This window comes from Sarcophilus harrisii, chromosome 2, assembly GCF_902635505.1.
Source record: "Sarcophilus harrisii chromosome 2, mSarHar1.11, whole genome shotgun sequence".
NCBI lineage: Eukaryota > Metazoa > Chordata > Mammalia > Dasyuromorphia > Dasyuridae > Sarcophilus > Sarcophilus harrisii.
The window spans coordinates 532,648,097-532,671,194 of NC_045427.1; the positions used below are offsets into that span (position 1 = coordinate 532,648,097).

A 23,098-nucleotide genomic window follows, 5' to 3' on the forward strand; every position below is an offset into this window, starting at 1 on the left:
GTAATTACCACATTTCCTTTATTGAACTTATCATTTTAAAGAGTTGCTCAGGGCCCTTGGAGGTTAACTGACTTAGGGCTTGAAATACATAGCCAGTATATATCCTCTGTAGCCAGTTCTCTTTTCTCATTATCAAGTGATGGGGACATTTTCAGGTCACTATTGATATCTAAACAGATTATCTTAATTATTAACATAAATTAACCATGTGTCAAGACAGTCTCTCCATAAATAGGAAAGCAAACAGATAACAGGACGTGAAGATTTAATTTCCAAATAAATAATTTGTTGAAGTGAGTACAGAATGGAATGATTCATAAGGAAACAAGGAGACAACATAAACCAATCTTAGGAACCAAGTAAGAAAATTTTGTGAATTAGATATCTGCATTACCCATGTACATTATGAAATGAATTTCTTTATAAAAATCCTTAGAACACAACTCTCTGATTCTGGTCAGCATTAATTTTTGAGGAAATATTTTAAAATATAATACTGTCATGTGCTTTTCATACCAAGGTTGTTAGGGAGTTTCTTTTCATATACAGTCTTTCCAAGTACTGCAGGCCCTCATCTTTCAGTAATTCCATTGGAAAATGGTGTAGATTCCTGTAATTTAAGAACAAATTCTTGTGCTTTTCCAGCTTCGCCACAGAGATTGTCTTACAAAGTTCTGATGCCATGACTGAACCTGTCCCATCAGCCACATTACAGCACTACATCTTGTAAAATACGATCTAAAGAGAAAGCAAGAAAATTTTTAAATTATAGTTGATCTCTTATAAACATTTATAATACATCATCATACAAATTAGTATATAAAATGATTATACAATTTAGGATATAAAGACACTAAAAAATTTAAAACTAACAATTATCCTATCCAAAGCTTTTGCAAACTCTTAAATTTACTAAAAGATGTACTTTTCATGTGTACACACACACACACACACACACACACGCAAATAGTTTTATAAAGTCACAACTTAAGCAAAACAAAATGATTAGTATATTTAATACAGGTTTTTTTGTTAATAAAATATGTACAATATCTTTTTTTTTGAAAGATTCAAACACTGTGTGTGTATGTGTGTGTGTGTGTGTAAAGGAAACTTTAAAAAAATTATATCAGCAAATTCTACTTCTTTTTTCAAGAAAGCTCCTTCAATATGTCTAAAACATAATAAGCTATAAGAGGTAATTATTCACCCCACTTATGTTTTTCACTTCCTAAGAACTATCTAGTTATTATAATTTACTTTTTATTTTCCCTTTTACTTAATTTTGAGGATTCTTAGAAATGAGCAAAGAAAATATGCTTGGAATTGCAGTTTTGTTTATTTATTTTTATTTGAATAAACAGAAGGATATTGCACTAAAAGGATAATGCACAAATTTCTAACCTTCACTATAAGCTATCTCCACTGACTAGCTAGCTCTATAAAGTTAGAACATCATTTGACTTACTTGGGCTTCAGCTACCTCCTTATATTCTATCACATACTTTCATTTATGTAACTCCATAAATACTCAAGGAACTGCAAAATACACACACAAAGAATATAATAAGTTTCAAGTCAGAAGGGAGTGAAGTCAGACCTTTCTTTCTTTGACCTATATTTATAAATCTATTCTACTTCATCCTAAAATCTTACTGCTTACTACTACTTTATATTACCAGGAAAAACCATTCCAAATAGAGTCAGAAAAGTCCTAACCACTTAAGATTATAGAATGGTTTATTTGAAGTTTTCTGAAGCAATTATATAAACTACAATAAAAAACTTCATGGAAAAACAGAAGTAAAGGGCATCAAGAAACTTTAGAAGAGAAAGAGAAGATGGGATAGGCATATGGCATGTAAGTAATGACAAGTTGGCCGTCCAAATAGTCCACTAGTACTCTCACGATGTCAGGAAGTAAGGAAGGCATCCAGTATTTAGATGGTTCCCCTGTGATGAATTTCTGGGAGGAAATCATTAAGAATCGCATAGGATAGGTGGGTATGGATAGGTTGTGATCTTTAAAAAAGGAATCTGAGGAGATGACAGATTTTTACATAATCTCCACAGATTCACAGCTATAGTTGAGTTTTAAGTATGGCTTTAATTAACACTTCTGTACAGGTGACTTCCAAATCAAATCTAACCAATCCCATTATATTTAGTGCTGTATTTCCAATTGCTTATTGAATAGAGATGCACCTGAAATAATTCTCCTACTTGTCTGATCACTCCTCCACTGCATCTTCATCAAGGTCACACCTGCTTAATTATGGCCACTCTGACTTGGAGCTCTATATACTATTTTATCTTATGATCTTATCAGCTCTAATAACCTCTATGCTAAGGATTCCCAGATCTGCTTATCTAGCTGTAACCTCCTAAACCATCAATCTTACATGTCCATCTGTCTTCTAGAGACCTTCAACTTAATATTCCTGTTCAAACTCAATATAAAACTGAACTCATTTTTTTTCTCCAAATCTTCCTTTCTTCCTAACTTTCCAATTACTGTCAAGGGTACCAATGTCTTTTTGATCACACCATAGGTATTAACTTTGCCTCCTTATTCTCTCTTCTATAACTAATCAGTTTCCAAGTTCTTCTCAATATTGTCACATAAGAATCCTTCTCTCTCCTCAGACAAAGTCATCACCCTAGTACAGACCTTTATCAGCTCCCCTGGACTACTGCAATAACTTAAACGTGGGGTTTCCCTATCTCAAGTCTCGGTTCTAGTCCAATCTCAATTTCAACTTGCCTGAAACTAAATTCACTCTTTTTTTCAATAATTTAATAACAATAATTCCTCCTAACTTGTCTATTTCTATTAATTAAATATTCTATCTTTCCAATTTAATAATCCTGAAGTAACTTCTTTCTTCTCTCACCCACACTCATCCAACCAACTATGCAAAGTGCTGTTATTTCTATCTTTGCAATGTCTCACTCATATTGACAAGGTTAGTGGCAGTTTAGAGAGTTGTGGGAACGTCGGTGCAGGTCCAGCGTGAAAGAATTCACGAACCCAAAATATTAAATTAGTAAAAGGAAGTTTATCGTTGGCACTGTAGAAGACAGCTTTTGCTAGGAAGACTGACTTCCCCAGTGACAAAAGTCCTAGCAGAGAAATCCTGGCAGAGAGATAAGCAGAGGTATTAACACTGAAAAGAGAATGTCTTCACAGTGGGTAGGAGTCCTGACAGCTATGCCAAAGAGGTAAAGCATACTACTTTGGACATTCTGCAAAGAATGAGTGAACAGAAACCTATTTTATAAGCAGAGGGGGGGAGGGGGAGGGGGCGGTGCCTGGGGGGCAGTTTGAGCCAATCAGACCAGGTTCTCCCCAATGAATGAAATTACTTTGAAGGCTTTTTAAGCCAGAATTTGAATGGGAATCCAGCTATCAATAGGGCATGAAGGTATGTGGTGATTTGCCTTGGAAAAGGCTAGCCAGGAGGATATGCTCCATCTCATAGACTCTCTGAAATTTGGGAGGCCAGGAATCAAAAGGGACAGAATTTCAGAGATTTAATTTTACAGATGAAAAGGGGACAGTTTTTTTTTTTTTTTTAACAGTTTACCCGAATCAATATCATGCCACTCAACTCTTACTAAAACACCCGTAGTTCAGATTTTCATTTCTTCTTTCTATACTGCTGTTAAAAGATGTTTAAATGGTCTTTCTGCCTCCAAGTTTCCCCTTTCTAATCAATCTTTCACATCAATGTCAAGTAATTTTCTAATGCACTGCTAAATTATCACCTTTAAAAACCTTCTGTTAGTCCCTAGCATCTATTAAATAAAATTTAAATTTGTGACTCTGCCATTCAAGGCCTTCTACAATCTAGCTCCACTCAGTTTTATATCATACAATTTCCTTTTGGATAGTCTTAAGTTCCAATAAAACTGAACTACTTTCTGCTGTTCATTCTAATTTCTGCCCTTTCCTATCTTTGCAGATCTGTTTAGTTCACTATGCATGGAACAAATTCTCTTCATGATTTCCTTCTAAAGTCCTTTCTATTTTTTAAAGTCTATCTCATAATACTATCTCTCCATTAAATGTTTCCTATTCCTCTTCTCTCCTCTCTTAAAAAAAGTGATGTCTCCCATAAAATTACTCGCAACACTTTGCCTGGGCCTCTTCCTTGTACTTATCTTTCTCCTGTGCATTTGTGTATTTATTCTTGTTCTACCTCCTCCATGGTTTATGTCCACAAACTCTTAAGACATAGAAGATAATTAAATGTTTGTTGAATTAAACAGAATTATTCAACAGGAACCAATTGGTACAAGACTTGCCCAAGGTCCTACAAGTTAAAAGCAGAACAGAGACTAGAACCTAACCTAGGTTCCAGACTCTCAAAAGTAATATGTAACAATCTGCCTATAAAAAGTATTCCCAATTAAAGTTCTAAGATTTTAGAATTGGGGCAGCTAGGTGGTGAAGTAAATAGGGAACCAGTCCTGAAGTCAGGAGGACCTGAGTTCAAACCTGGCTTCAGACACTTAATACTTCCTAGCTGTGTGATCCTGGGCAAGTCACTTAACACCAACTGCCTCAGCAAAAAAAAAAAAAAAGATTTTACAATTACAAAGTAGTCATATCAGTAGATTTAAAAGTGATTAAAGGAAAAAAATACAATCATACGACACTAATAACATTTATTTCTGTTTCTATAATTCTGAAGCATTCACAGGCATTACATAGCCTTTGTTTATGTATTTAAAAAATATACCACAAACACTCACTTTACCACTTTTTACTTTCATATATGGCTACATTGAAATATGCTTAAGGGCACAACACAAGATTTCACTAAAAAGCCTAAAAATGTTCTTACTGATAAATAAATACTAGTACTGATCACTTACAGGCTATAGTCCACATTATGAAAAAATCCAGTTGGTTTTCAAATAGTGTGTCTTCTGAATATGTTTCATTGTGGAGTGTGTGTATGTATGTGTGTGTGTTTTAAAGTGGAATGCACAAAGAACGGTATCTGCCATATAGCTGTTTCTTGATTGATGTGAATAGAAATCACAAATTTTTAAATTTGAAAATGAGGTCAACTATGAGAAAATTATACAAGGAATTCATGCCATGAACATGCTAAGAAATATGATTTGACACCAAGTTTCTGAAGACAAGATAAATTAGAGTCATTTTCCCCTGAATCTGCTAGTCATTTCAGAATCAAAAAGTAAGGCAATTACTCAAAAAAAGTATGTGATTAAATAAGTTTAAGTTTTCTAATAATTTGAAGGCAATTTTCATTGAAGGCAATTATAGTTTTTTCTATAATGTTCCTGTTTTCACTGTACATCTAGAATGTGACTAACACTTTTCTCATATTTAAAATGTGGGGCCAGGATAGGGGGACTAGTTTATCAAATAGTTTTAAAATACTATGACTTTTTAATTAATTCCTGTTTTCCACCAGTTTTTACCAGGAAACTAAGAATGAGATATATAACTCATTTTAGGTGATGACAACTGGATATGGAAGCAAAAAAAAGGTTTGAATCTTGTTTTTGATGCATACTAATAAGGTGACCATGGACAAATCATTTAAAATCTCTGGGCCTCAATTTCTTCATTGTGCCTCTCTTTCTCAGAATACCTTCCATTCATACATATCTTGTTTGTACCTTACTGTTGCCTCTTTAATTAGAATGTAAGCTACAGAAAACAAACTTTTTGCCTTTGTTTCTCTAGTTCTTAGCATACTTTGGAACAAGGTAAACATATAAATAGCTGCTGACTGACTCATCTATAAAATGAAAAGCTTGAATAAAGTCTAGGTCTGTGATCCTATGAAATGTATCCTTAAAAAAAAAAAAAAATCAAAACCCTAACACTTTAATGAATGTTCTTTTTAACTTTTCACCCTGTCCTTAATCCCAATTTAAAAGGGGAAAAGGAAGGGAATAAGTATTTATTTACTGGATGTCTACCATTTGATCCTTACAACAACTCTTGTCAGTTACATGTTATCATTATCTCTATTTTACAGTTGATGGAAATGAGGCAGAAAGAAGTTAAAGGACTTGTCCAGGATCACACAGTTAAGTGTCTGGATTTGAAACATGAAGCTGAATTTGAAATCAGGTCTACCTGACTTTAGACTTTATCCAATGTGAGACCTAGTTGTCTCCTAAAAAAAAAAAGGAAAAGATAATTTTATTTTGCCTAGATGGTCCTCAGAAAGGAGTTCCCTTCCCTAGAAAGAAGCTTCACACCAGAGATCTTAAGATTATCACCCCTCTTAATTAGCACTACACCACTAGCAAACCAACTCCAGATCCTCCATTCAGGAAAAGGGGTGTCAAAATGGGCACCTTCTTACACACGACATCCACACATTCTTGTGACAACCCTGTACATTGTCTCACTACACTAGGTAACTAACTCCAGGGATATCAGTATTTATATGACAATTTATACACACAACTTTGATTAGCACCAATATAACCAATTCCAGGGATATCGATGTGTATTTTACACACACACACACACACACACACACACATCCTACTTTCATAGACAGCCCTCAAATTCTTAATTAGCACTACAACCAGTCAACCAACTCCAGGGGTGTCAGCATGTGTCTAACAATTTACACACATACACAGTCTCTAAAATTAGCAGTACACCTAGGGAACAAGTCAGCATGTGTCTCTCTGTGTGTAAATGGTCGGTCTGTCTGTCTGTCTGTCTGTCTCACTCTCTCCTTCATACAGTCCTAGCACTCCAAAGAAGCCAACCACTTCCAGGGGTGTCAGCCCGTGACCACACACACACACACACACACACACACACCTCTTCACATGACAGCCCCGCAGCGAGCAGGCTGGGCGCCTCCTGGGAGGGGGAACTCGGACGGAAGGCGGGGTGCGGGATGGGAAATGGGGGTTTAGGGCTCCTGCGGGGATGGGGTCGAGGACAGCAGCCGACGAGGCCCGGCCGGGTGAGGTCATGACAGACGGGACCTGGAAACGAATCTTTCCAGTCAGTCCCCGTGAGGGCGCAGGCTCGGTGGGAGACACTTGGGAGCTGGGGCCGACTGGGACCCGGAGCCCCAGGCGCCTCACAGGGCAGACCCGACAGGCAGAGGCGGAGGTCCAGATTTGGGGGCGGCGGAGCCGAGGTCGGGGAGCGGAAACGAAGACAAGGAGGAGGAGAGGACGACGACGACGACGACGACGAGGAGGACGAGGAGGAAGAGGAGGAGGAGGAGGAGGAGGAGATACTCACATCCACTCCTGGCCGGAGCCCACGGCCCCAGGCTCTCCCCGAGACGAGGCTGAGCTCCCCTCAGCTAGGGAGGCGGGGAGGGGAAGGGGCGGAGCCGTGTGGGCTGGGGCGGGGGCGGGGACGGGGGAAGGGGCGGTGGGGGCCCCAGCTCCGATTGATTCACGCCCCCCGGATCCGCGCCCGGAGGGGGGGGGGGGGTGGAGTCGGGGCGGGGAGCTAGGCGGGAGAAGGCGGGGCTGGAGAAGGAAGGAAGCCTCGCGAGAGCGAGACGCACTAGTTCTCGCGGTATCTGCTCACAGACAAGCGCTCGACGCTTCCGCCTCGGCCCCGCCCCGTTGTTGTCTTTGTCTTTTTTTGTCCTAGGGGTTGCGGTCTTTTCTGGGTTACCTTCCTGCTCCCCCATTACCCCGGTAATCAGAGGTTCCTGTCCCTCTGATAAGCCTGAGAGTTTGGGCAGGGCTCAACCGACAGGCAGATTTTGGGAATAGGTGGCTATTAACTCCACAGCTGCCGGCCCTCCCTGACTCCCCCTCCCCTCCCCCCCAGGAGGGAAAAGGCTCACAGCCCGCAAAGCTGTTGTGCGCCACTCTTCCATGGCTCCATTTGGGATTTTCTTGGCTATGATACTGGAGTGGTTTGTCATTTCTCTCTCCAGCTCATTTTACAGATGAAGAAACCGAGGCAAACAGGGTGAAGGGACTGCCCACGGTCACACAGCTAGTGTTGTCAGAGATTACATTTGAATTCAGGAAGGTGATTTTTCTTATCCCCAGGCTTGGTATGTTGTGCCTTGAGCCACCTAGCTTCCCTGAGAGGAGCCATAGCCGTAAAGCGCTTAGTTTAGTGAGCGCCTGGCACGTAGTAGGCGTTATATAAGTGTTAATTTGTAGTACCGGTCAGGGAGCCTAGAAGGCCTGGACTCAGGTCGTGCCTTTGATATATATTGGCTTTCTGATCCAGGGCAAGTCACTTCTCGGTGCTCTGGGCGACTCTAAGACAAATTAAGGAGTTACGGGATCTATGTTAGTAAGGGGATTTTCCTCATCCAAGGAATTCTTAATATAGATGAGATTGCACGTCCAGTCCTTATCTTTATCTTAGAAAAATGTCGGTGAATGTCAAATGCAGCATTCTCTGCAGAAAACCTCTTAGAATAGAAAAAGCACTGAACTTGAAGTCAGAATTCTGCAAAGCAAATTAATAGTTGGGTGACCTTAGCCAAGCTGCTTTATTTCTTGAAGCCTCGGTTCTGACACACGTAAAATGAGAATAATACTTCTTAGGTTATCTAATTGAAAGAGTGGTTATGAGGACCAAGGATATGTAGGGACCTATCATGGACTTATAAAACATGAACTATTATATAATGTTCACTGTTCTAACAAAGGGTCACAGATTGGAAACAGGGGGCCACCTAATCTAATCCTCTCTTAATATCAGAGGAAACGTCCTAGAAGGATGTGATTTATCCATCAACACACTGGTACACAGATGGCTTTTGAACCTGAGTTCAGTACTCGGAACAACCCTATCTCCAAGAACTTAATTTGTCTAGGTTAGAAGAGAATAACAATGTTTATATTTGCATATTACTTTAGGAGCGTAAGAACTTTATATACATTAAGTCATTTAAGTCTCAAGAACAATCTAGAGACTTTAGTAAAATTATGCCCATTTAATGTTCTAGGAAAGGACAATCCCCCATAGATCAAGAGATTTGTTCAAAAGACACAAAATTATAAATTGCTTTACAGAGACTAACCCATAGACTGGTTCTAATCCATTGCTTTCTGCTACCTTGAGATTCTTCGATATAAAGAATAGTGCCCCATTGCTGATAGATAAATACGATTGTTAGTCAAACTTTCACTTTTTCTGGGGTGTGGAAGGTAGATCAAAGTTTTAAAAGAACAAAACATTATGGCTCATTTTTCTATTTTTTAAAATCTGATGTGGGCAAAAGCCTTTTTCTTTCAAAATGTGTATAGCAAAGCTATCTAGATACGTAAACATATTAATAAAAATAAATTATTTGAAATTTACTTCTTAAAACTGACCACAATCAATGGCATTAGCTAATCAAAATATGGTATTACTTCTGTTTAGATTTGTAATAAGTAATAGTAACAACTCAAGTGGAAAAATGCTGGATCCAAAGCCAGAGGAACTAAGTTCAAAACTCTGCCCTCACCCCCCTTACAACCTGAGCTGAGCAGATCAATATCTCTGTGCCTCAAAGTCTATGACTTAAAAAAGTGGGGGAAGGGGAAATAGAAACGCTTTTCCAGTTTTAAATCGATGCTCTTGCGGCATGAAGTATCTCGATTTACAATGCTACATAATAGGATATCAGATATTTACAAAGCACCTAACACATTTTTGGTAAATAAGTTTTAAACATATAAAAGGAGTTAATTTTTTTCAAATGATGGGATTTATCTTTAAGGAGAGGTCTAGGAAAAGAGAAAGTCAACCCCCTTTTAAAATTCCCGCCTTAGGATCCCAAGGATTGGGTCGCAAACTGTGACTGAAAAGGGTATCTCGGATCTTTTGTTCCTTATTGGCTAAAGCTGCATCAATCACTCCCTTGATCCAGGTTTGTAAAATAACAAATTCCTTTTCCGGGAAATGGTTGTCTTAATTTAGTTTTAAGCTCTTTGACTTTTAGTCATTTTCGTGGACATTAATCTATATAAAGAAGTATAAAATAAGAAAACAATAATTGAAGTGGCTTGGAAAGCTGCAAATAGACAACTATGCAGTTTTTCTCACAGTGAATTGGAGCAGCTTCTCCGAATCCAATGTAAGTTGATTATGGCATTTATAGCAAAATTGCCTGTTTCTTGAATTTGTCAGGATTTCTCTCTAATTTTAAAGAAGTAACTGTAACCACTATCCGACAAAAGCCAAAGTGAGTGAATTATTAAAGGACAGAAGTCAAAGGAAATCAAGTAACAAGTTTTTATGAAGGTACAAATTTCTCTTTACATTCAAGTGTGGGGATGGAAGTGGAGTAGCAAATGTTGTATCTAAAGCAATTTTGTAAATTTTAAGAGTGATTATCTTTGACCACCTTACCGTACTATTTTCGTTTGAACTTGCTAATATTCAGTCACATTATTTATATCTATATGCATACACACATACAAAATAAAAGGGATATTTAAAATAAAGGGATATTTCTATGAAGTATATTCCAAATAAATAGGAAGTCTATTTATATAATATGCATTGTTACAAATTTATAAAACCTAGAAATGAATGTAAGAATAAGACTTAAGTCCTGAAATTGTGTGGCCTTTTTTTAATCCTTAATTTCATGTTTTTACTTGTTTTTGTTTTTCTCCTGTGAAAATTATGTGCTGGCATTATATAAATGCAAGGACAGTCTTCCAAATAGCTGAAAAGGAAACCAGGGAGGGGACAGAAGCAGATTTATAGTTGGAAAGTTATAACTAACTTTTCAATATCAAAAACTATGATTATTAAAAGATAAGCCTATTTCTTGAACCAATTTATAACTCCTAGGATATGCTATATTAAAAACATTTCACACACGTTCACTCTAGAAATTTTTATTGGTGTCTTCTGCCTTCTTAGCCCTATACTAGATCCAAAGGGATGCAAAACAAAGATTAGTCACAAGCCTTCTTTTCCAGCGCTTATGGTCCAATTGATTCACACAAAATAGTTAAATAATAATATAGTAGTGTAGTTAAGTACTACAAAGGTCAGGGGAGGAAAAGATTAACACAGTCTGAAATGCTCAGAAAAAAAAAAAAAAAACATTAATTGGTTTAGAAAATGAACTGGGTCTTGATGAATGGGTAGGATTTAGAGAGATGGAGAGGAAGATGGAGGGCATTTCAGATTAGGTGATGGTGAGGGAAGTAGAGGCAGGATAGGATTAGAAGAGAGAAGAAAGACTATGAGTAAAAGTGTGCTTTAGTGGCATTGAAGACAACTGGCTGGAGTGAAGAGCTCTTCATGTTGTGAATTAGTGGACAAGCCTCAGGCTGTGAAGAGTCTTGAATGCCAAATTGAATGAAGACTTGGGATTTTGTTCTCAAAGGCAATGGCAAGCTGTTGAAGGTGGGGTTTTTGTTTTGGGTGGGTTGAGAGGGGCTAGTCTTTTTTTCTTTTCTTTTCTTTTTTTTTTTTTTTTTTTTTAAAGGAATTGCAAAATGATAACAGGTTTCAACTGTTTTAACCTGCAGAAATACACAGGGTGGGTTGGAAAGAAAAACCTAGAAAGCAGGAGAAACTTGTTACAAGTTACTGCAACTGTAGAACATGGCAGGTTAACGTCTGATATTATAAACCTCTGCATGTTTTAATATTTAAAAAACTTAGATACTTCTAATAAACTCTTGGTTGAATAAAATAAATCTTGATGCATCATTTTAAAAAAATTCAGAAGTATCTTCCTTGCTGTTTTAACATTGAAAAGAAACAAGTTTATTTTCATTTTTTTAAATAACATCTTTAGATAGCATATATTTAAACTGTATCAGATTTCTTGCTGTCTTGGGGAGAGAAGAAGTGAGAGAGAAAGAAAAATTGGGAATACAGAGTTTTACAAAAATGAATGTTGTGAATGATCTTCACATGTATTTGAAAAAATTAAACACTAATAAGAAAAATATATAATAAAGTTAAAATAATATCTTTATGAAGATGAAGAGACAGATAAATAACCTTTTATGTTTGATATAAATTTCATTCTTCCTTCCCCATAGAATTACAATATAAGTTTTTTTTGGTCCAGTATAATGACATTGCTGATATCTCAGTAAAGAAGAAGCTCTCATACTTCGAGAAGACTGATTTCGTGATGAGGTACTCTTGTTCAAACTGTAGACTAATACTCCAAATAAAGGAAAAATTATGAAATAATAAATATTTCTTTTCAGATCTTGGACCTAATTCATTTGACCCTTTACTCACATTGTTCCCTCTGCTTCCCTTCCCTCTAACCTGTAGGCCCCATCATTCCCTTGTCAAAACCTGCTCTGGAAAAAGGATCTTAGAACCATTCAAACTAAACCAATAGCATCCTTAAAATTACTTGCTTCAAAGAGTAGCTTGAAAAAAAAGACCTTTAAGGCTTTAAAGTAAGTAAATGAAACTCCAACTGCGGAATTTCCAGTCATTCAGGTTTGTAAACTGGGTCATATTCATCCTTCCCTCTTTCTCATCTTCCAAATATAGTCACTTATTAAGTATTTTTTATTCTACTTCCACAACAGCTTTCATATTTGATAGCCATCACCCTAATTTAGGTTCTCATTGCCTTTTACATATTACTACATGTAAATATTTTAATTCCTTCCTGATTAGAGTCTCTAATATCTATCTTCCTGTCTTTCCCCTGCTAAAGAAGTGATTTCCTATTGACCCTAGAATAAAATACAAAAATCTTACATTTGGTCTTCCAAACTGGCTCTAATCTCTTTTTTCCAAACTGATTCATTTTGCTCTATCTCAGGGATTCTTAGTTCCAGTCAAAGTGGCACCCTTACATTTCTTTTCCTGTGATATTCCAATCCTTTATTCCAACTTCAACTCTTGGAAATCCTTGCTTTCTTCAAGTCTTGGCTTTAGTGTCATCTCTTATCTGAGGCCTTTCCTCATCCCCTATTGTTTAGTACTCTTTTTCCCAATTACTTTGTTATTTATTTTATCTAAATTTCTATTTCTCTGTGTATTTTCCCTCTTTCCACCTCTACAGAAGAATGCATGCTCCTTGAGGGCAAAGATGATCTTCAGTGCCTGGAACAATGGCCCTCACAATGCCTTGTACCTACCTAGAATTTAATAAATTCTTATAAATTGAATTGAATCAAAGTCCCCTGTGACTCTTTTCTCCCTTGATAGAAGGTCTTTTCCTAATCTCCCCTTGCTTCCTGGTTACTTCTATGAATTCTTGATCTGGAAATCTTGGGGGGACAGTTGCATTTTAATATCTTTTTTAAGTAGGGTGGTTTTTCTTTGGTTTTGCTTTATTTTTTATAATTTATGAGTTGCTATTGCACTTAAGTCAAACTTGGGCTCAATTCCCATTAAGCCTGTTAGAAGTTAAGTTCAAGGGCAAAGTTCCATCTCTAAATATAAACCTAAGTGTCCTACTTACCCATGTTTACCCATTGGGAGGGTTTTTGTCAAAAAATTCCCTGACATTCAAATAAAGCATTCCAAGATATTCCCTGGGAAGGTAGACGCCTGGGAAAGGTCTAGTGGACTCATTTCCCTAATTCTACACATTCAAGCACTTATCTAGTTCTACAGATTCTTTCTTCATATGATCCTTTGCAGTTTAATTTAATTCAACAGACATTTATTAAGGCCCTGTTCTGTCCAAGGTGCTGTACTAGGGCTCAAGTCTGAACCTAGGAGGCAGCAACATATAGAAGAAAGAGCCTTACCTCTGAAGAAAAAAGAATTGGAGTTAATTGCTATACTTAATGTTTGCCTGGGGACTCCTGTTTTCTTACTTATGAAACATGGGACTAGAGATTAAATATATGGTTTCTGGAATCTCTTGCAACCCTAGAAATGCCAGACAATTCATAGTTCTACCTTCTCCAACAGTTCCATGAGTTTGAAATGGCAGTTCACCTCTCTCAGCCTCAATTTCCCCATAAGTATAATGGGGATAATAATGCTTTCATTTTCTATTGCACAGAAGTGTTGTGAAGAGAGCACTTTGTAAAACACTCAAAATATGAGGTAGTTTTTTTGTCTTTACTATCACTTATAACTAAATATCTCATATTTGCACTATGACAATAGTTTCCTAATTTTTTTTTATTGCTTCCAGTCTCTTCTTCCTGTATTATATTCTTTGAATAATAACCATATTAATTTTCCTAAAACATCACTTAGTGACCCCATCACTCTTTATCTTAAATAGTATTGTACTCATCATTAATCAAAATTCATAATCCTTAGTTTGGCATTCAAAGCCACTCTAGTGTCAGTTTTCTAACCTTGATTTGCCCAAAACTGCAAGGGATAGAAGCAGGGACTGAACCTAGGTCTTCTGAATATAAATTCAGTTTTCTATCTAATCTATCATAATGCCTTTGAAGTGATGGGATAAATTAGGTATATGTTGAACTAGATAACCTTCTAATTCTGGAATCCTGTGATTCAGTATACACATCTCTCTTCCCTAATAGCTTATTGAGCACTTTGATGGTAGTGAGAAAATATTATATTGATCTTTGTATCTCCTACATAATTCTTTGAATGTAGTAGGTGATCAAAAAATATTTATTGAATGAATGAAGAATGTTTATTGACTACATTATTCATTTTTGCTAAGGTAAAAATGAAGTTGACAGTGATTTGACAGCCATAGAAAAAGCCTTTGACTTCTGTGGCAGCCAAAGTATTTGGACTTTTCACTAAAAAATTCTAAAAGGCAAAACAAACTTGGAAAATATTTTAATGATATGAAAAAGTATTTTTGTTTAAGCTTATAAGGTAAGGTTGAAAGAAAGTAGTGTAACAAATCAAGACCACCAAGAAAGTGGGTGATCATGTTCTGTGTGACCATTATGTATGAATTTAATAGCACCTATTTATTGTAATACCTATCTTAGTGAAATTTGTATGTGCTCTACTCTTTATTTCTAAAAGTAATTTGGTGAGTAATTTTTTTTTTTTTTTTACTTTGGATGTTTTTGTAATATTCAAAATTAGAAGACAGATAACAGAAAATGCAAGAAGATCAAGAAACTCAAAATTCCAGTCACCTAAATGAAACCAATGATGTCCTGCGAACAAGACCCAGACAGATTCAAAATGAACTGCCTATTAATCCTATTAGGACCTCCTAAACAGAAACTTCTGGAGTGTGAACAAAAAGCAAAGTTTCATTTCAGCATTCACCAAGTAAGATAACTCTTTCATACACATTTTATTTTTAAGGAAGTATTTGCTTTCTATTTCAAATTGCATTGACTCAAAAGACATAATGACTTACTAAGGGAATCTAAGATAATAATAATAACTAAGATTTATATAAGTGCTTTAAAGTTTGCAAAGCACTTTACATATATAATTTGAACCTCACAATAATCTTGTAAAGTTGGTACTATTATACCTCCTTTACAAATGAAATAATAGCTATTTAGAAAGTTTGAGTTTTGTCTAAAGTCTACACATTGTTACAACTGAAATTTGAACTAAGATTTTTCTGTCTGCAAATCAGTATTTTCTGTACCACATTTGTCTCCATGTTCATTAAGGTCAGCTAACTTTTTAAGATTCAATAACTGCTTTTGTCCAGTTGGTACAAAAGCCCCTTCAACTTAAAAAAAAAAAAAAAAACAAACCTGGTGTTACATTAGAAGACAAAGTAGGGAGCACAGTTCGGGTGAAGTCTTTCTATGTCTTTGTCAAGTTTCTTATAGTAAGAAGCATGATTAGAGTTCTCAACTTCTGATGTGTAGTCTAGTATCATTTTCATGCTTTTAGAAACCTTTATTAGGGATACACTAAATACAAACTTAAACACTATAAGAAATATTTGAACCGTTTTATAACTTAACTCCCCCAAATGCTTATTCTAGTCTTCCTTTACTCACTTGCTGTCCTCTTGTTTGGTCTGCCATTATTCCTGAAAGCTCCAGACATGATCACAATTTCTTTCTCACCACAGGGTAAAGCTTAGGAAACATTCTACACACATAGATCTTTATTCTTTCTTGCTTTACATTCCAGCCCTACCAATAACTTTTTTGGCCTTAGTAGTTTACATGGACCATGAGACTGATTTAGTACAGAGGAACAAGGTTGGATTCAAGGCAAAATTTTGGACTCAGCTTTTGAATGTTATATTGGAAACTTGAGTGTTCCTAGATTTTATACTAAGCTGAATTTAGGTCCTTAAATATTACCAGTCTAATCTTAGGTCATCCATTTAATGTCTTTGGCTTCAGTTTTCTCATTTGTAGAGGATTGGGCTAGATGGCTCATGAAGCCACTTTGAAATCTAAGTCTATGTTCTCTCTATACCCTCCATAGGTAGATTTAAGGGTAAATAGATTGCAACATACAAAGGGACATAATTAGGGATAGTTTTTTTTTTTAATTACTTATATTTATAAAATTCTGTTTTTTATAGCATATAGAGATTTGTTTTGTGGTAAATTAAATTGTAGTGTGCCACACTGAAAGCACAATGGCTTTGGTATGCAGTAAGTAGCATACAGAAGCGTTTTCAAACTTTGCTTAAAAGGTACTCAATGTATTGTTGCAGTTCTGATAGCATATATGCTATCTTTTACCCCTCCCATAGTTCTGCCTCAGTCCCTATTTCTCTCACATTTGACTCCTACTTTAGCTTTCTTTCATTGACCAGTCTAAAACCCTTCTCTAGTTTCTGTCAAACACTGACTGCTAATCTATTGCTAAATGCATTAAGGCATTAAGGAAAGTGCTAGAATGGACTCAGTTAAAAGACCAGAGGCCTTCAGACATTATCTTCATGATATCCAGCAAATAAAAAGCATCTTCCTTTTCTTATAATGTTGATTTTTGATCCTGCTTGTTTGTTTGTTTACTAGTATCAAAGATTCTAAGTCTCCAAATTATTATACTTAACTGTCCATCACGATGCCCGCTCCTAAATCTTAAAAAGATAGTTGATGTTTACTAATAAGAATCTATAAAAATCTCTTAACTCATAAGAAGGTGACATCTACATTAGCCAAATAATGGAGAAAACCAAGAACTGAGCAAGTAGCTAAACCTCAGAAATGACTTTTTTTAAAATTAATTACTGTGTTTCCATTCTTTTTCTCATTTGTAGCTTTTTTTCCCCTCAGAAATCTCTATAATAAACAGTTGTCTATTATAGAAAATATTTGGAGAAAAATTTTTAAAAATTCTTTACAAAGGTTATAGAAATCAAGATGTTTATAAATACCATAACAAGAAAATTCTTATCTCAACTACAGTCTCTATTTTTTTCCCCTGAGGCAGTTGGGATTAAGTGACTTGCCCAGGGTCACATAGCTAGGAAGTGTTAAGTATCTGAGATCAGATTTGAACTCAGGTCCTCTTGACTTCAGGGCTGGTGTTCTATCCATTGTGCCACCTAGCTGCCCCCTCAACTATAGTCTCAGTGATTTTTGTTACAGTAATACACTATAGCATGCCTTTTCTGTTATTACCAACTTCAAAAAGAGTTCTTTATTTGAAACCATATGCAATAGGATGCCATGTGAAATTTCCTATATTGCAAAAACTTTCATGATGTGAAGTTTTTTTAATCTGGGGTTCACAGATACCCTTCTCTCCCACCATAGTGTCCATAGAAAGATTTTAGAGATCTATGAATTTAGATGGGACAAGATTAAATCTTTATTTAAACTTAATAGATTTCCTTAATCCTGTGTATTTTATATATACATTTTAAAATATTATTCTAATAAGTACTTTGTAGACTTCACCAGAGTGACAAAAGGGTCCATGATCCAAAAAAGGTTAAGACTAAACTAAGCAAACACAGCCAGACTGAAGGGACTATGAAGGACTTTTGTGTATGTAGAGTTTAGGTTTTTTAAATAACTAAATAGATATATATATAAAGTGTGTGTGCATTCTCTCTAATAGTATAAACAAGCAATAAGAGAACTGGTACGTGGAGTGGCACTAACAAGAATTTGTTATGGAGACCATCATTGGAAACTAGCAGAAGCACATGTTAACTTGGCTCGAGGATACCTACAGATGAAAGGTGAGCTTTACAGTTGGTTGGTTAACTAGTTTCTGTCCCTTCTACAAAATTATTGGCTTGAGCATAACTAGTTGAATATGGATTTGAGTTATCTCAAATTTAAATGTTGACTATTTTCTTAGTACACATTGAAATGACATTTCAAAGAAATTTAAGAAAGTATTTAATATAAGGAAAATATGAAGAAAAATATTCCTTTTTAGGAATAAAAAGGTTAAAAAGTTCAGCTCTAGTTTTTTTTTTCATAGTCTTTAGAATAAGATTTTTAGGAGATAATAAATTTATTAGGTATGTTGTGAATTTTTAATATGATTACTGTTCCTCTTACAGTCATCACAATTTCACTTAATGCCTGATTATATATTTTCTTATATTATTTTCTAGCTTTCATATTCTTACCTCTTATAACTAGATTATAAACTCTTTGAGGGCACTTACTCTCACTTATAATATTTTTTTTTTTTGTCTCTTTCACTGAATCTAGCATAAAACAACACAGAGGGGTTCTCATTAAAATACTTTTTGCTTGACTGGTAAATATGGGCCTTATGCAAAAGTTAAAGGTCTATAAGAATCACTATAATAATAATGTTTAATTTTTTTTTTGGCTTCTGAAAAATACTTTTCTTGTATTCTAGACATGGGTACAATTAACTTCATGTTTTGACAGCCTTCTGGAGACTAGAGGTATAATTCTGTGTAATTAAGAACACAAAGCTCAGAGATCATTAAAAACATGACTTTCATAGAAATCATGGCTATTTCTCTTGATTTTTAATAGAGTTCTTTATTGTCATCTTCATAACATTGTCATTCGAATATTATAAATGAGTCATTAGAAGAAACTTGAGATATATAAATTCCAGGCATTTAGCCGTAGCATTTTTGCTGCTAGTCTTTGCCACATTTACCTATTACAATGTAAGAAATATGTCTTTCAGATGATTCACATGTTTTAATGCCTCACAAAAATCTCTTGGTGATAGGAGATCCCTTTTAAAGATGGAGAAACAGGGTTTCTGGGGGGAAGAGGAATGAATGGTTGGACACAATTATATTGGAAATCTTTACCAAGAAATTATATGTGAGCGAATTTACATCCAATTTCTTGTCTAGAATGCCTTTAAATGCATCATTTATTTTCTAATAACTTGTAATACTTCATAACTCTAATTATGGAGAGAAATAAAAAATTCAATTCCTTGTTTTTAATTACCTTATTTAAAAAATATATATATATATATTCTTCTTTAGTAGAATTTTGTTTGAATACTTAAAGAAACATGTTTCCCTTTTATAGTCATGAAACTATTTTCAGATAAATTATAATGAAATTGTTGCCTGAACCTGCTCAGCTGTGCTGCATGCTGGGATACTCATCGCTGCTTCACAGAAAGTATTACTAAGTGAAACTTAATAATATGGGAAAGAAACAACATTCCATTCACAAATCATTTGCAAATGCATGTTCTAGCTCATTGATATGAAAGAAAACTTAAACTACTCTTTGTGTATGTGTATGTGTATGTGTTCACAGGACTATCATTACAAGCAAAACAACATGCAGAAAAAGCTAGAGAAATTCTCATCGCCAGTTCCTTTTTGCCTTCCTCTGAAGAAAGCATACATGTTTTCAGATGTTCAATTGACCTTTTTCATACTTTGGGGAGAGCTCTAATGGCACTTGAGAAGTATCCTTTTTCTTTGTCTTCTTTATAATTGGAGGCCCTGTTCATAGTGTGTATATTTAATTTTCAAGACCTTCTAATTAAGATGATTCATACAATGGTACATAAAGATTTAGGAGCCAGGGTCCTGGGAATTGGGATCAAGAATAAATAACTGAATACAAAATTATCCTTAACACAATTCAGATTAAAGGAAGCCTCACAAAATTTAACAAAAGCTGAGAGACTTTCAAAGGAGCTATTAGACCATGGAAAACTTTTAAAGGAAGAATGGATAGAAATTCAAGCCAAAATCAAGTTGACTTTTGCACAGTAAGTTTTGAATTTGGATTATTATAGCTGTGATGCTGAAGGTCTCAGCAATATTTATCTAAATAAAGTAGATGCTTTCTTACAGGATTATTCTTGGACACAGAGTCATATTTAAGCAGTGAAAGAGGAAATGCATTGTAAATCTAATCCCAGAGTTTCATTAATTAATAGGCACTCTTTAGACTCTCAAAATTTATCCTTGTATAAAGCCTCCCTCCACCTTCTCTATTTCTCCATCTCCCCCCATCTTCTCTATTTCATCCTCATATGATAAAATGTTTAGAAATGGATAGCACATAGTAGGCACTTAATAAATACTTGTGGAATTGAATGACCATATATCTCATAGTCAAAGGGGCAAGAAATATGTTTTTGACGTCCCCACAAATAAAGAAAATACCTACTTCATAATCTGATAATCAGATTTGTTTCTCCTGTTTTCCTTTCCCAATAGTACTATAAACCAGGGGTCAAACTATGGTCTAAGGGCCAAATCTAGCCCCTTTGCTTATTTTATACAGCTTTCAAGCTAAGAATGATTTTTACATTTTTAAATAAATGGAGTCTTTTGCATTTAAAAATGTTAAAAAAAAAAAAAAAAAAAAAACATTGTTAATTTCTGGCACTATGAAAAAGAGGTACCAGGTTAGATTCATGGGCCATAGTTAGCTGACCCTTGCTTAATTTTGTACCTGAGTTTGGTGTTGTGATATTATGTCTCATTATGTTATTTCTATCTTTTATGTAGAAATATATGACTGTATTTGAGTCAATCTATGTAATGTGTTCCAGAAGTTAGAGCTAATCATAGATCACATGAAACAAACAAATTAGATTTAGCACCTTACTCAGCCTTATCACTATTCCCACTTTTATAGACATTGTTATGGCTGTTCATATATATATATATTCATTGGCAGTCATACTATTGATTCTGATTTCGCTCATATCTCAAGTTCTTAGTCTGTTTGTACTTCCTAAGTACTTTTTCTTCTTGTATAGAAACTACAGGAGACTCAGCAATATGTCATCCAGATATATTGAAACTGAATGGGCTTCCTCATTATTGTTCCTCCAAACTATTATCATAATGTGGAAGGAAACTAGGAGTCATTGTAGACATAGTTAGTTAGGGTTTAATGCACAAATAAGGTAAGTCAACCTCTTCACTTTTTCTCCTCTCCACACTATACCAATCAAGAACTCACTCCCTTTAGTCTAGATTTCTAGTTTAGTTCTAGACCCAGACATCTAGTGTAATCTTGACAGTTTATTCCGTAAATCATCAAGACTTACCAGTACTCCATCATATGTTCTCTCTGAATGACAGTCACACTCTGTTCTCTCTTGTCATTTCACTTTACTATTGTACACTGCATTGATTCCCAAACTACAGTTTTCTTCTTGACACAAAGATTCATCCACACAGAAGCTAGTCTCTTCTGCCACACCTACTTAATCACCAATATCAAGAGAATATTTTGGTGTGCCTAAATACTTCCAGGAAATTGACAGCTAAAAGTCTTCCTGCACTCACTTTCTCAGATGTACACCCATTCCTCTTTAACTAGCATCCCTAGAGTCATACTCTTTCCATAACTTTACCATCTCCTCTATCTTCCTTTCTTATCTATATTTTAAGAAGAAGTCTTGGAAAACTTATATTTTCTGTTCTGTTTTTCAATATTATAGTGTGCCATGATTCATAGCCATATATTATCACCAAAAGAATAATGATGTTAAAAATATGGATATTAGAAGAAGAAAACAAACAGCTTGGAGTTGATGCAATTTCCTAGATCTGATCCATTCCATTCATCTCCATAGTATTGCATTTTGTGCTTCAAGGGTTGTCCTTTAGGAAATACATATATACCCAAGATATTTGAAGATAGAAAGAAATTTAATAGGCTACTCATTCATTTACATATTATAGTTTGGGTGGTATTCTTTCTTCAGTCATTTGTTTTTTCTATGAGGATTATTAAATTGATTCCTTTCAACTGCAATTCCTAGAGAATTCCCCCTGCTGTCCTATTCATTATCTCATCATTGAGATACCTTCCCCCACTATTTCCTTTTGCTCTCTGGTTTCACATGAAAAGATAGCTCTTCATTTTGCCAAAGCTAACATCACAAATATGCACCTTTTTTCCATCATCTTCTGCCTTGTCATTTATATTTTCATGTTCCCTTATCATTATTCCTTATGTTCCCTTATCATCATTCATAGTCACAGTCCTGATTAATCCCTCATTACCTCCATACTAGAAAACTGCAGTGGCCACATATGAGTTCTCTGCCTCAAGTCTCCTCTCATTCCATTCCATCCTGGACTCAACGACTAACTCAACTACAAAGAGGATTATTTTAAAGCTTAGGTCTCACCATATCACCTCTTTGCTTGGTGAGCTCTGGTGATTCCCAATTATCTACTTTCAAAATAAAAATAAAGCCAGATAGAAAATGCCTTGGCATCGAAAACTCTTTGTAACCTGCTCCTTCCTAGCATTTTAGTCTTACATTTTACTCTCTTTCATATATTTTCTTTTTTTCAGCAACATGCACTCATATTCTAACCTGTTTACAATTCCTCATAAAAATATGTCATTTTGTGCTTCGGTATCTTTGCACTAGTTGTCTTCACTGCCTAGTGTTGTAGTGTGCAAGGTCCAGCCTCTGCAGGGGGTCCAAGGAGCTGAGCAGGAGGAATATGGTCAGTGTCAAAGGAAGATGGGAGTTGTGGGGTAGTTTGGGTGAGGAACTGATGGAAGTGATGCTCCCACTTCTCTCAGGCTCCTTCAGGCTTTATTTTTATACTATATCATGATCATAAACTTTTCTTTAGGTCAACATAGTTTTCAGATTTGTGTCTAACTTATTGACCTTTATATGTTACTGCATTTGACATTTAATATTTGAGTAAGTTTTTTATGGTTAAATGTTAATTATTGATTACATTACACGAAGCTAATAATGAAAAGGTCAATGTTATACAAGGTTAAATGTCAGTGAATTTTGTTAGTTTACTTATGTCTTCTTTGTCAATTCTATGGATTGTTTGATTCCTCTATTTCCCTGACT

At 35.4% G+C, this 23,098-nt stretch overlaps 2 protein-coding genes across 4 annotated transcripts in view; one reads left to right on the top strand and one right to left on the bottom strand.

The window, feature by feature from the left end:
* LRRC28 (leucine rich repeat containing 28) overlaps positions 1 to 7,353 on the bottom strand; it is a 174,121-nt gene extending 166,768 nt beyond the window's left edge. For 2 of the 3 annotated variants that reach the window (XM_031955518.1, XM_031955517.1), the window contains exons 1-2: positions 7,265 to 7,353; positions 517 to 738 (exon numbers count right to left, since the gene is read on the bottom strand). In XM_031955518.1, coding sequence (XP_031811378.1) covers positions 517 to 684 — 168 coding nt within the window. In that variant the 5' untranslated portion in view covers positions 685 to 738; positions 7,265 to 7,353. Of the gene's footprint in view, positions 1 to 516; positions 739 to 6,829; positions 7,016 to 7,264 lie in introns of those variants that run through there. The other variant, XM_023497364.2, reaches the window with a different exon arrangement.
* A 2,513-nt stretch (positions 7,354 to 9,866) lies between these two features.
* The window catches only part of TTC23 (tetratricopeptide repeat domain 23), a 102,691-nt gene continuing 89,459 nt past the window's right edge, over positions 9,867 to 23,098 (top strand). The window contains 7 exon segments of the mRNA XM_031955516.1: positions 9,867 to 10,234; positions 12,033 to 12,103; positions 14,975 to 15,080; positions 15,082 to 15,163; positions 17,891 to 18,014; positions 19,552 to 19,705; positions 19,889 to 20,014. Of these exon segments, the coding sequence (XP_031811376.1) occupies positions 14,989 to 15,080; positions 15,082 to 15,163; positions 17,891 to 18,014; positions 19,552 to 19,705; positions 19,889 to 20,014 (578 nt within the window). The 5' untranslated portion in view covers positions 9,867 to 10,234; positions 12,033 to 12,103; positions 14,975 to 14,988.